This window comes from Heptranchias perlo, chromosome 26 (genome assembly GCF_035084215.1).
Source record: "Heptranchias perlo isolate sHepPer1 chromosome 26, sHepPer1.hap1, whole genome shotgun sequence".
NCBI lineage: Eukaryota > Metazoa > Chordata > Chondrichthyes > Hexanchiformes > Hexanchidae > Heptranchias > Heptranchias perlo.
Window position 1 is genome coordinate 5,475,406 of NC_090350.1, and position 13,493 is coordinate 5,488,898.

The 13,493-nt window shown below is 43.0% G+C and overlaps 1 protein-coding gene across 1 annotated transcript in view; it reads right to left on the reverse strand.

The window, feature by feature from the left end:
* Positions 1-13,493, reverse strand: part of LOC137342490 (potassium voltage-gated channel subfamily KQT member 4-like) — a 541,779-nt gene that overhangs the window by 155,133 nt on the left and 373,153 nt on the right. The window contains exons 6-7 of the mRNA XM_068006381.1: positions 12,064-12,174; positions 10,736-10,831 (exon numbers count right to left, since the gene is read on the reverse strand). Of these exons, the coding sequence (XP_067862482.1) occupies positions 10,736-10,831; positions 12,064-12,174 (207 nt within the window). The remainder of the gene's footprint in view (positions 1-10,735; positions 10,832-12,063; positions 12,175-13,493) is intronic.

Consider the following 13,493-nt stretch of genomic DNA (forward strand, 5'->3'; position numbering starts at 1 on the left):
TTTAGCTATCTACTATGTCAGAAATAAAGTACTGTTAGTACCTCAATGAGGTACATTTGGTTCTTTAACTATCATCCCGCTGGCTTTAATTGCCGGTGGGACGTACGCATTCGGGAAGCATGTGCACACGTAGTTGTGTCTGTGGGAAACCCGGAAGTCGGCGGGTTGGGGCCGGCTTCCTCACCCACTCAGGATTTTCCCGATTTTCGCAGCCCCCCCCCCCCCCCCCGAAATTTGATTTGAAAATTGGGGCTTATGCCTTTGTCACCTCCAGAATCGACTATTTCAATGCTCTGCTGGCTAGCCTCCCTTTCTCCATGCTCATTCAAAACTCTGCTGCCCGTATCCTATCCAGCATCAAGCCCCGCTCACCTTGTCCTTGCTGGCTCTCGGTTCTCCAACACCTCCAATTTAAAATTCACATTCTCATGTTTAAATCCTTTCTTGGCCTCACCCCTTCCTAATCTCTGTAACCTACTCTAGCCATACAACACTCCCCCAAACTCTCAGTTCCTCTGACTCTGGCCTTTTGTGCATCTCTGCCTCCCCCCACCCTTTGCCCCACCATTGCTGACTGTGCCTTCAGCCATGTGGGCCCCGTGCTCTGGAATTTCCTCCCTAAACCCCTCTGCCTCTCCACCTCCTCTTTTAAGGCCGTCCTTAAAGTGCACTTCTATGAACAAGCTTTTGATCACCTTTCCTAATATTTTCTTCTTTGTTTCGGTGTCCATTTTTGTCTGATTATGCCTCTGTGAAATGGCTTGGGACATTTATCTACGTTAAAGGCACTATATAAATGCAAGTTGTTGATGATTCATTGGTACAGTGCAGGCAAAGCCATTCATACTATTGAATTAGATAGTGTTTCCTTAATGTATTAGAACTCGTTGGGGATTTTCCTTTTTGGAGCCACTGTGATGTATCTATGGCAGGGCTGCATGCCTGAATCCAGCTAATTTCCTGAGGTCAGATAGTTATCAGAATTTGGACAGGCACCAGAGATGTTTATGCTGCCGGCAAGTTGTCTGCCTCAGATGTTGGGGAGAGGGAAATTGATGCAGCATCTTACCGCTTTGTAGCATGGCCAGCGATGTTGGATGAAGGTTGTAAAATAATTTTTAAATTAAATTTATTAAATTCCTCCTTTAACTAATGCAATTGATTGGTCTACAATTAAAATGTAATCCTCCGTCACCGTCACAGTCCAGGAACGCATATACCCGCATATATTGCTCCCACTGTTGCTAAGGAAATACATAATATGACATATACCGATCATGAGCATCTAATTATAATAAACCTATCCACATTTGTATCTCAAGCAGGAAATCCGGGAAGTGGCGTCAGGTAGCAGGCTCCAGATCCTTACCCAACTGTCCTCCCCCACCGCCTAGGTTACGTCGGTCCACACACGTAACTGAGCAGCAATTTTGGCCCCCAATGTTTTTTTTTGTTCTATTGCAGACCTTAGTTGTAAGTTTGACCTGTTCCTGTCCTCACCTGATGTCCACAGATGCACTTTCCAGCAGGGTCACTGTATAGCAATCTGAAGAGGGAATCCTATCCCAGGCCAACTGTGCTGCCTCTACAACTGGCCTGGTTGAGATCAGTTAACTCAGTGCAGACCAGAGGTGGAACCTAGGATATTTCTGGTCTTTATTGTTTGGTATCATAACACTTGGCATACTTACCAACCAAGCTATTGGGACATTATAGGCTTAATACTATGGCAGGATTGCTCTAATTCCTAATTATATTGTGGAAACTATCAAAAAATATGGTGAGTGTGAGATCATCTGTCTCACGACATAATTTAACTGTAACAATGGTGGGGGGCGGGGGTGGTGATACATGCACATGAATCAACATATGATAAAGAAAGATAGGAAAAGACAATCTGGTCCATCAAGCCTGCCCCATTCAGACATGAAGCACCATCAACTACCCCCACTTCCCCCGTCAAGACATGCAATCTCCTGGGATAGCAAAAAAACCTTCAGTCAGTTTAGGAAAAATTACTGGGAAATTCATCTCCGAACCCTGAAAGCAGTGAAGTAAGCTCCAGAAGACTGCATGAACTCATCTTTATAATTACAGCTCCCCCTTACTTATCTCCTATAACTGGAGACGTCCTTGACTCTCAGGAACTCGCTCAGCTCCCTTTTGAAGGGCTGCAGTGAATCCATACTTATTGCATATACCGATAATCTATTCCAGAGGTCCACGACTCTCTGTGAAAAGAAATACTTCCTGGCATCTAATCTAACTCTTTGTTTTCATATTTTGTTCTGACACCCCTAGTTCTCCCTTTCCTAACTAGCTCAAATAACCCATTCACCCAGACAGAATCTATTCCCTTCATCATTTTAGGAATATAGGAACATAGAAACAGGGGTAGGCCATTTAGACCCTCGAGCCTGTTCCGCCATTCAATGACATCATGGCTGATCTGTGACCTAACTCCATATACCCCTTAGCCCCATATACCTTAATACCTTTCGTTAACAAAAATCTATCAATCTCAGATTTAAAATTAACAATTGAGCTAGCGTTGACTGCCATTTGCAGAAGAGAGTTCCAAACTTCTACCATCCTTTGCGTGTAGAAGTGTTTCCTAACTTCGCTCCTGAAATTCCTAGCTTTAATTTTTAGGTTATGTCCCCTAGTCCTAGACTCCCCAACCAGCAGAAATAGTTTCTCTCTCTCTCTACCCTGTCAGTTCCCCTTAGTATCTTGAAAACTTTGATCGAATCACCTTTTAATCTTCTAAATTCCAAGGAATACGACCCTAGTTTGTGTAATCTCTCCTCGTAATTTAACCCTTGGAGTCCAGGTATTGTTCTGGTAAATCTATGCTGCACTCCCTCCAAGGCCAATATATCCTTCCGAAGGTGTGGTGCCCAGAACTGAACACAGTACCCCAGGTGTGGTCTAACCAGGGCTTTGTATAGCTGTAGCATAACTTCTACCCCTTTGTATTATAGTCCTCTAGATACAAAGGCCAGCATTCCATTAGCCTTTTTGATTATTTTCTGTACCTATCCATGACATTTTAATGATCTATGTATATGGATATCTAAGTCACTTTGGAACTCCACTGTTTCAAGCTTTTCACCATTTAGAAAGTAATCTGATCTATCCTTTTTAGATCCAAAGTGGATGACCTCACACTTGCCTACACTGAAATCCTTTTGCCATAATTTTGCCCATTCACTTGATCTATTAATATCTCTCTGTAATTTTATGCTTCCATCTACCTATCTTTGTGTCATTGGCAAACTTGGATACGTCGCACCCAATCCCATCATCTAAGTCGTTAATAAATGCAGTGAATAGTTGAGGCCCCAACACAGGTCCCTGTGGGACATCACTAGTCGCATTCTGCCAATTTGAGTACCAGCCCATTATCCCCACTCTCTGTCTTCCGGCGCTCAGCTAATTTTTAACCAGGTCAATAATTTGCCCTCAATTCCATGAGCTTCAACTTTAGCTAACAGTCTCTTAAGAGGGACTTCATCGAATGCCTTCTGGAAGTCCATATAAAGAACATCCATAGGTATTCCCCTGTCCACTACTTTACTCACCTCTTCAAAAAATTCAAACAGGTTCGTCATGACCTACTCTTTACAAATCCATGCTGGCTCTCTCTGATCAGCTGAAAATTTTCAAGGTGTTCAGTCACTCTATCCTTAACTATAAACTCCAGTAATTTCCCGATTTAACACATGTTAAGCTAACTGGTCTGTAATTCCCTGGTTTCCCTCTGTCGCCTTTCTTAAATAGTGGAGTGAATTGCAATTTTCCAATCTAAAAGGAACGGTTCCTGAATCAAGAGAACTTTGGAAGATTATAGTTAGGACTTCTGCACTGTTCTGACCTACTTCCTTTAAAACCCTGGAATGGAAACCATCTGGTCCTGGGGATTTGTCACTCTTTAGTGTCATTATTTTCTTCATTACTGTTAATTTGCTTATGTTAATTATGGTGAGTCCCCGTCCCTGATTAAAAATTAGTTTCCTTGGGGTGTCTGGCATGCTATCCTCTTCCTCTACAGGAAATACTGACACAAAGTAATTATTTATTTGCCATTTCTTTATTTTCATTTACAATATCAGTTTTTAAGGGGCCCACATTGCTCTTGACCACCCTCTTTTTCCCAATAAAATTGTAAAAAATTTTTGCGTTGATTTTGACATCCCTTGCAAGTTTGTTTTGATATTCCCTTTTTGTAGCTCTTACAATCTGTTTTCTCACCTTTTGTTGTTCTTTGTTTATCTCCCAGCTGCCAGGATCTGTGCTAATTTTTGCATTTTAGTTTTATTTTGTCATCCATGGCTTTTTTTTTGGCAAGTAGAGCTCTTGCCCCTTAGGGGAATAAACTGGTTTAAACTTTTTTGAACATCTCCCACTGATCTTCTGTCGTTTTACCCATTAACCGATTTGCCCAATTAACTGTGGACAGTCCTTGACTCAACCCACTGATCTCGCCTTACCTAAATTTAGAATCTTAGTAGCTGATAAGGGTTTCTCCCTTTCAAACACAACTTTGAACTCGATCATATTATGATCGCTATTAGATAAATGTTCATGCACCATTAGGCTGTTAACTAAATCTGGCTCATTACTCATTATTAAATCTAATATGGCCTGCCCCCTTGTTGGTTCTAGGACATATTGTTGCAGAAAGCTGTCCCGTACACACTCAAGAAATTTGCTATCTTTCTGACATGAGCTCGTCTGCTTATCCCAATCAATATGAAAGTTAAAATCCCCCATTAAAACCACTCTGCCTTTGCTATATGCTTGTCTAATCTCTGCATTTATACATTCTGCCACTTCACAGCTGCTACCGGGGGCCTATACACAACCCCCACTAGTCTTAAATCCTTTTCTATTTCTTAATTCTACCCATTAGGTTTCCACTGCCTGCTTACCTCTCATTACACCCTCTCTTATCATTGAAGTAATTTCATCCTTAATTACTAAAGCTACTCCTCCCCCTCTAACAGTTTCCGTATCCTTCCTACGGACCTTATAACCTGGTATATTCAGTTCCCAGTCCTGACCATCTTGCAGCCATGTCTCTGTAATGGCTCCCATGTTGTACCCTGTAAGTTGAATTTGCGCCTGCAATTCATTCAATTTGTTCCTTATACTCCGTGCGTTTGTATAAAGAATGCTTATTTGGGCCACACACCCTAACCTGTCCTTCTGCTGTAATGTTATTTTTCTCACACATTTCTTATTTCTCTCTCCTAATTTAATTACTTTACATCTTTTAGTTTTCGCTTTACCTGTGGTGCCTAAAGCATAATTTCTGACTATCACTTTACTCTCTTCCTTTTCGTTTGTTTTAGAATAATTATTTATACTACCTTTTCCACCTGAGCCCTCCCCCACATTTACCAGTTTGAAGTCCCTGTGACCGCCCTATTTATCCTTTCCGCTAAGACCCTGGTCCTTTCCCGGTTCAGGTGGAGTCGGTCCCAGTGGTACAGTTCCTTCCTGTCCCAGTGCTGGTGCCAGTGTCCCATGAAATGGAACCCCTCTTTCCCACACCACTCCTTCAGCCACATGTTCACCTCCCTAATCTGCTTACCCCAACGCCAATTTTCACATGGTTCAGGTAATAATCCAGAGATTATAACCCTTGAGGTCCTGTTTTTAAATTTAGCTCCTAGTACTCTCTGAACAGGACACTTTGCCTACTCTTTCCTATGTTGTTGGTCTCAACATGGACCACAATGACTGGATCCTCCCCCTCCCTCTCCAATATCGTTCAAGCCAGTTTGAGATGTCCCTCACCCTGGCATCAAGTAGGCAACAAACCATGTGGGACTCTTGATCCTGCTTACAAAGGATGCTATCTGTCCCCCTAATGATTGAATCCCCTACAACTTCCACATCATGCTTCTCCTCCTCCTCCTCCCCTTCACTTTGGACAGCCTCCTGCTCCAGGGTGCCATGGTCAGCATTCTAGCTTTCCTTCCGACATCCTTATCCTCACAGGTAGCAAGTACATTGTACCTGTTGGATAGGATCAGTTTTTGTGGATCCTCATTCTCTATCTCACCTGGGTTCCCCTTACTCTGTACACTATCGGTCACACCAACCCCGTTCCGATCCTATACCTCTGTACAGGTGTGACCGAGGTCTGGAGCAAACTGTCCAGATACTCCTCCCACTCCCTAATGTGTCGGAGTGTCTCCAACTCACACTCCAGCTCAATGACTCTGAGCTGGAGAGATTCAAGGCAGAGACATCTACTGCAAATGTGTTCACTTGGGACAGTCTCGATGTCCACAAGCTCTCACATGCTGCAGTCCAGACACACAACCTGCTCTTACATATCTTAGTCTATATTTATTTATACATAATTACTTTTTAGTCTGCTTTGTTTTTTTTTCTGCTTTTTAAAAAATTAAGCACATCCTTCCCGCTCTACACCAAATTCCCACTCTCATCAAATTCTCAAGTTCCCACTCGGTTCATGATTCTCTCTCTTCGCAATGCCCAATCTGTGCTTCAGCTCAAAACCACAATCATATTACCTCAAAGACTATGCTTGTCCAATGAAAAAAGATCCAGTTATCTGAGCCTAGTCTGATAACCAAGGCCCTTAAGATCAGGTAACATTCTGGTCGCCCTCCTCTGGACTTTCTCCAGGGCCTAACTAACCCCCACCATGTGAGGGGGCGAAAACAGGACACAGTACTCTAAATGTGGACATACTAAGGCCTTTTCTGAGCTAAGTATCATATTTCTAGTTTTATATTGAAATGTCTTAGCTATACACCCTATTCACTTTCATGACATTGCTTATAGGCCTTTCATGTTTTATTCTTTGTTTCCTTAATACCTTCATCCAAATCACTGATACAAATGGTGAAGAGCAATGGTCCCAGTGGCACAGTCCCATCACCGCACAGGTTTGCCTCTTATTTTCTTTTTATTAAAACAAAGATAAAAGTAAAAAAAGTATCACAAAGATTTATGAAGTAGTGTGCGTTATGTCTGCTATATGATTTGCAAACATTGTGGTTGGACAGCATTTGGTAATGGGCTGTTTCAGGAGGTTAGCCTGTTGAGAATAAACCCCTCCCAGTATGGCAACTGTGCCCTTTACCCATCCTAAGGTGAACCATCCTTAGGTACATAGGTGAGCATATTTTTGCAGTGCAGTTGCCAAGGTTACAATGTCAACCTGTGCATCTTGATGAACGGTATATCGTGCATTTGAGATGTCACAGCAGGGATGCCAAACTCATTTGAGGCCGGGAACAGCACTAGCTATTTCAGAGCGCTGGAAGGACTGGACACAGACAGAAACATGCAAAAGTGTAAGTGAAACAGAGCAACTGGCAAACTGAATCACTGCCATGAATAGAATCTCGCCAACTCTGCTACTTCATTCTCAAATGAATCGATTGGTGATGGAGATTTGTACATTTGTACAGAATGTACTTTCAGGGTTGCATTCAGCTGACAATGAGTCAGCTGCGATCTGACTCTGGACACGCGATGGTGGTGACTAGCAACAGCATATCGGCACTCAGTGTCACAGAGCGAGAGCAAGTTCAGGATCAGGAAGTGGGGGCAGAGTTAGGGTTGGCAAGAGGGGGCAGATTCAAGGTCAAAGGGTGGGGACAGATTCAGGATTTGTAGAGTCAGAACAGATTCAGGGTTACAGAGTGGGGTCAGATTGAGGGTTGAGCTCAACTCCACTCAGTTCCTACGCTGTGTCACCTAGCAGGAGAAATTGTTCGGAAGTTGTGGTACCTCCCAACAAGGGAGGGGAAAAATCAGCAGACAGTCAAGCCTGGATAGTCCTTGACACCTCTTAGCAGGTGGCTCCAGGGAATATGAGCAGGAGTAAATCATATACCCACTCTCTAACCCCAAAGTGTCACGGTAGACAGGTAGAGAAACGAGGGGAGAAAAATTATGATATATGGGAGGGTGGGGGGAATCGTAAACAGAAAAATACACCATGGCAAAAGAAAAGCTAAAGTATTGATCGATGCAAACACAGGCCAAATCATACACAAGAAAAGGCTCAATATCGGGGAGAGGATCCTTCTTTCATTTCTCTATTTTATTCCCACTACTTTAATACATGCTCCACTGAGCTTTCTTCTCCTATTCGTCCAGCTATTGCACTACAAAGGTGGGCGACAGATCTTCCTTCAATATATCCTCACTATCAAAATCAAATGTTATCAAATATTCTTGACCAGGGACCTCCAAACTTTTGGAGTCCTGCCCTCCCTGTTTAAAATATTAAAGGGATTCGATAGGGTGGATACAGAGAAACTATTTCCTCTGGTGGGGAATCAAGAACAAGGGTTCATAATCTTAAAATTAGAGCTAGGCCATTTAGGAGGGAAATCAAGAACTCACTCCTCCAAAAGGCTATGGATGCTGGGGGTCAATTGGAGTTTTCAAGACTGAGATAGATAGATTTTTGTTAGGTAAGGGTCTCAAGGGATGTGGAACAAAGGTGGGAAAAAGGATTTGAGGTACAGATCAGCCATGATCTAATATAAGAAATAGGAGCAGGAGTAGGCCATACGGCCCCTCGAGCCTGCTCCGCCATTCAATAAGATCATGGATGATCTTCTACCTCAACTTCACTTTCCTGCCCCCATATCCCTTGATTCCCTTAGTGTGCAAAAATCTATCTATCTCAGTCTTGAATATACTCAACGACTGAGCATCCACAGCCTTCTGTGGTAGAGAATTCCAAAGATTCACCACCCTGAATGAAGAAATATTTCCTTATCTCGGTCCTAAATGGCCGACCCCTTATCCTGAAACTATGACTCCGAGTTGTAGACACTCCAGCCAGGGGAAACAGCCTCTCTGCATCAAGCCCTCTAAGAATGTTATATGTTTCAATGAGATCACCTCTCATTCTTCTAAACTCCAGAGAATATAGGTCCATTTTACTCAATCTCTCCTCATAGGACAACCTTCTGATCCCAGGAATCAATCTAGTGAACATTCATTGCACCCCCTCTAAGGCAAGTGTATCCTTCCTTAGATAAGGAGACGAAAGCTATACACAGTACTCCAGGTGTAGTCTCACCAGAGCCCTATATAATTGCAGCAAGACTTCCTTACTCTTATACTTCAGCCCCTTGCAATAAAGGCTAACATACAATTTGCCTTCTTCATTGCTTGCTAACTTTCTGTGATTCATGTACAAAGACACCCAGGTCTCTCTGACTACCATCATTTCTTATTCTCTCACCTTTTAAAAAATATTCTGCTTTTCTATTCTTCCTACCAAAGTGGACAATTTCACATTTCCCCACATTATACTCCATCTGCCATCTTCTCGCCCAATCACTTAACCTGTCTATATCCCTTTGCAGCCTTTTTGCACCCTCCTCACAGCTTACTTTCCCACCTAGCTTTGTATCGTCAGCAAACTTGGATACATTACACTCGGTCCCATCATCTAAGTTATTGATATAGATTGTAAATAGCTGAGGCCCAAGCACCCATCCTTGCGGTACCCCACTAGTTACAGCCTGGCAACCCGAAAATGACCCGTTTATCCCTACCCTCTGTTTTCTGTCCATTAACCAATCTTCAATCAATCCTAATGTATTACCTCCAATTCCACGTGCCCTAATTGAATGGCGGAGCAGGCTTGAGGAGCTGAATGGCCTCCTCCTGTTCCTATGTTCCCTCAGTCTCCCCTTCCTCCTGTTCTACAAGTTTTTAAATCTCAAGCTTTGTGTCATACCTCCTGATTGCCTTGTTTCACGCCTATTCTTCTCACCCTTTGTATTTACTGTAATTATAGGCCTGGACCCTTCACCTCAGGGTCTCAAGAATGAAAAACGATTGCAGCCACACAGGATCAAAGGTTTAGTTGGCAAGATGCAACTACTCTTAAAGGGTGGACGCTTCAACCTCTGCATACTTGTTCTTTAGAAGGTAATTTGGATGCCAATTGAATCAGCTCCCTGTGGATATCTCCTAAGATCTTATTCACATTCACATTCAACAAAGCAGCAGATACTTCGGACCCGTACTGGTTGTCACGGAGGTCAGCCAGAATTCTTCCTGCAGTGGGGAAACTTCAGCAGCAAAATTTAAAAAAAACCTTGTGCCTTGGCTGTTCCGCAACAATGTGTTGTGGGTTTGGAATTCTTAACATGATTACAGAGCTGCCGTTGCCAGGGAGAGAAACTTTAAACTTAAAGTTTGTACGTGATTAGCAAGCTTCATGCTGTTGTGACCTTTTAGCAACCCATTTAAGGTTGACCATAGATGCTAACTCACTGAAAATCAAATTAGTTAGCTATGTGTATTTTCAGAAAGTAGACCTGACTATAACATTTACCAGCGTTCCCTTATAGCCAGTCTTGTTCCTACTCCACAACTCCCAGCTTTCCTCTACTACAACTGATTCCCATCCCAACCCTCACACCTCTTCCCATCTCATTACGATTATTCTTCCTCAGCTGTAATGAATTCCAGGAGTAGTATGGGGCTGGGAAGGCTGAAAGCCTTTGCCTTATTCTTACTGCCAGACTCCTCGTGTCTCTCACTGCAGTGAAACCCAACCCCAACATTACTGCTCAAAGCCATTCTCCAGCTCTAAGTCTTACTTAACACAGTGTGTTGGCACCGCCTGACTGTTTCAATGGTTTGTTGTGATTGTAGCCTTCACTCATGTGACGCCACATGATTCTGACAGAGTGCGTAATTCCACACTCACCTGAATGAGATTGGCGGCAGGGGTTCTTCTTTTTTCAAAGTGTTTCTGTCGATGTTGTTCTTGAACTTTGAGAGCAAACCCTGAACCTAGAATTCCCTGCAGGCGACACACCATAGTCAGTCACTAATCAGAGACCCAGCAATGGTCTGAATTGCACAGTCAGTATTGGCAGTGACAAGATAAGAAAATATCGGAACCAGATTCTTTATTGCTTTTTTCCTCTGACTTTCTAGCCTCCTTTCCTGAAGTTGCTAACCCTTGCTGGAAGTGGCTCCATGAGGGCCAGCATCCCTCCAATACCTTATCCAATTGGCCATTCTTCAAGTGTGAGCTTCGGCAGCAAGAGATGGCAGGCTATTTGACCATGCGGGAAGCAGAAACAAACGTAAACCTGCCCTTACCTGATGCGCACTGGATAGTGAGCAAAAATAGAACCCCTGGCTGATGTTCCCCCTCCCTAGGGGCCATATGGCCTACGCCTGCTCCTATTTCTTATGTTCTAGCCTAAGGCACTGAGGCCAATTATAGCATCTCTGCCACTGCCCCAGCTGAGATCAGCGAACTCAGCAGAAACCAGGGTAAACCTGTATGGCTCAGCAGCACACAGGGCAGTTCATTTACCCATTGAATCATCGCAACACATTAATCTGACCATTTGGAAGTAATGAGAAAAATTTAAAATAACTTTTTTGTGGATTTTAAGCTTACTTGGGTCTGGGATTAAGAGTGAACCCACATCCTGCCACTCGGTGGCTGCACTTGTGTACACTTTAGCAACCAGACCCAGCACAGCAGAGAGCGAAGCCTGCAACACGTCAGCACCTTCCATTGACATATCTCTCAATTGAGGAATGCTATAGAACTTAGCTTTTTAAAGCCAATTGGGGGAGTTTTGTGCTGAACACTCAAGCCCACTGTGCTATGGGTTGCGACTACTCCAAACTCATTTCAAGTAGGATCCCTGTAGAAGGAGAAGATGTTCATCCTGTTTGTCTAGGCTGGATTTTGAGTCTGGGTCCTAGAAATGGCAGGACATTGATCGAACTCCCCTGCACCAGCCAGCCTCCCAAACCCATTCATGTAGGATCACAACAGCCAGCACACAGAGGGGATTTCAGGGAGGTTCGAGCAATGGCCTCAGGCTAAAGGCCAATGTTCGAACTAATAATACCGCCCATTGCACACGAAAATCAGAGCTGGAAACTGACAGTGTTTAACTTCTGAGCTGAAAAAGCATAGTAGCCAGTTTGTTTTAATGTATGACAGTGATTCCTAACTTCGTTCTAAGCCATTTGTAGCAGCTATCTATATCATTCCTGTATACTTACAGCTGGTAGAGCAAAGAAGGAGACTCCTAATAGTGCAAATCCTGCTGCCAGCATTCGACCAAGCCACGTTTGTGGTGTTTTATCACCGTAACCGATTGTTGTTAGTGTAACCTATAAAATTAGAGAAGATTTTTTTTTAAATTGACTTTTATACCCAGTTTTGACTCATGGCGAATCCATGTTGTGTCAAGAAGTATTTCTTATCTAATCCCCTTATTAGAGAAATGGTTATGAGCAGGTTTGGGGAGGGTACTGTAATTGGTCAGGTGAACACCGGGCCAGTGTAGCTCCAAGAGTTCTATGGCACAGCACAGCCAGGTCCATTGTCTGAACTGGAAAAAGTAGTCTGAACCAACAGTAGATGGATAATGTCAAGGCGACGGTGACATTGCAGCTTGACAGCACAGAAAGAGAACACACCACAATGGACAGCCAAACCAAACCTGTAGCAAGGTGTGGGTTTACTTATTGCACTTTCTTAAGGATTGGATGTATGAGAACTGATGCACAACTGAGCAGCCAATCAGAACAAACTTCCAATGAAGCTGCTGAATCATTCATTAACCTCTTCAATCAGAACATAATGGGAGTGAGGGTGGGAAAACTCTGAGATAATGGGAGTGCTGATGGAGGGAGTGAGGGATAGGAAAACTCTGAGATAATAGGAGTGCTGATGGAACGAGAAAGGGATGGGAAAACTCTGAGATAATAGGAGTGCTGATGGAAGGAGTGAGGGATGGAAAAACTCTGAGATAATAGGAGTGCTGATGGAAGGAGTGAGGAATGGGAAAACTCTGAGATAATGGGAATGCTGATGGAAGGAGAAAGGGATGGGAAAGCCTTCTTCACACGACGCCCAGCAATTCATTGTGGACCGTGTGAGGGAACAGAAAAATAGCTTCAATGCTCAGAAGGACAACCCGCTAATAAATAGAGGGTTCCATATACGTGTGGGAGGTAAACAAATTTCCTTCCAAAAATCAAAACATCAGTGTCTGATTTGAAGAAATTGCTAAGATAAGCAATGAGAACTAAATATCTGACACTGATGTAAAGGGGCACACCTGTCAATGACTTTACATTGTTATATATATAGGATATGAGTGCTAATTATCTTACATTGATAGGAATGCCTATCCAAGGGGGTTACAAGTGACAGCAAGTTTGCCCAAATAGTCTCCCAGAAGAGCATTGTTATCCTGAATTGAACCAATACCTTATTGGAAATGGAGCACAAAAGACAGGGAATTAGGACGTTTCAGAAGTCTTATAACAGGCTAAAAAAGCAGATATTCAAACAACCAGCTGACAAAGATTGTTCATTAACTATTCTTATGCATAGATAACAATGGCTATACTATGTATATATGTATTGTAAGTGCAACAGTAATATTTATACCATGTATTGTCAGTACTATATGTACAATGTG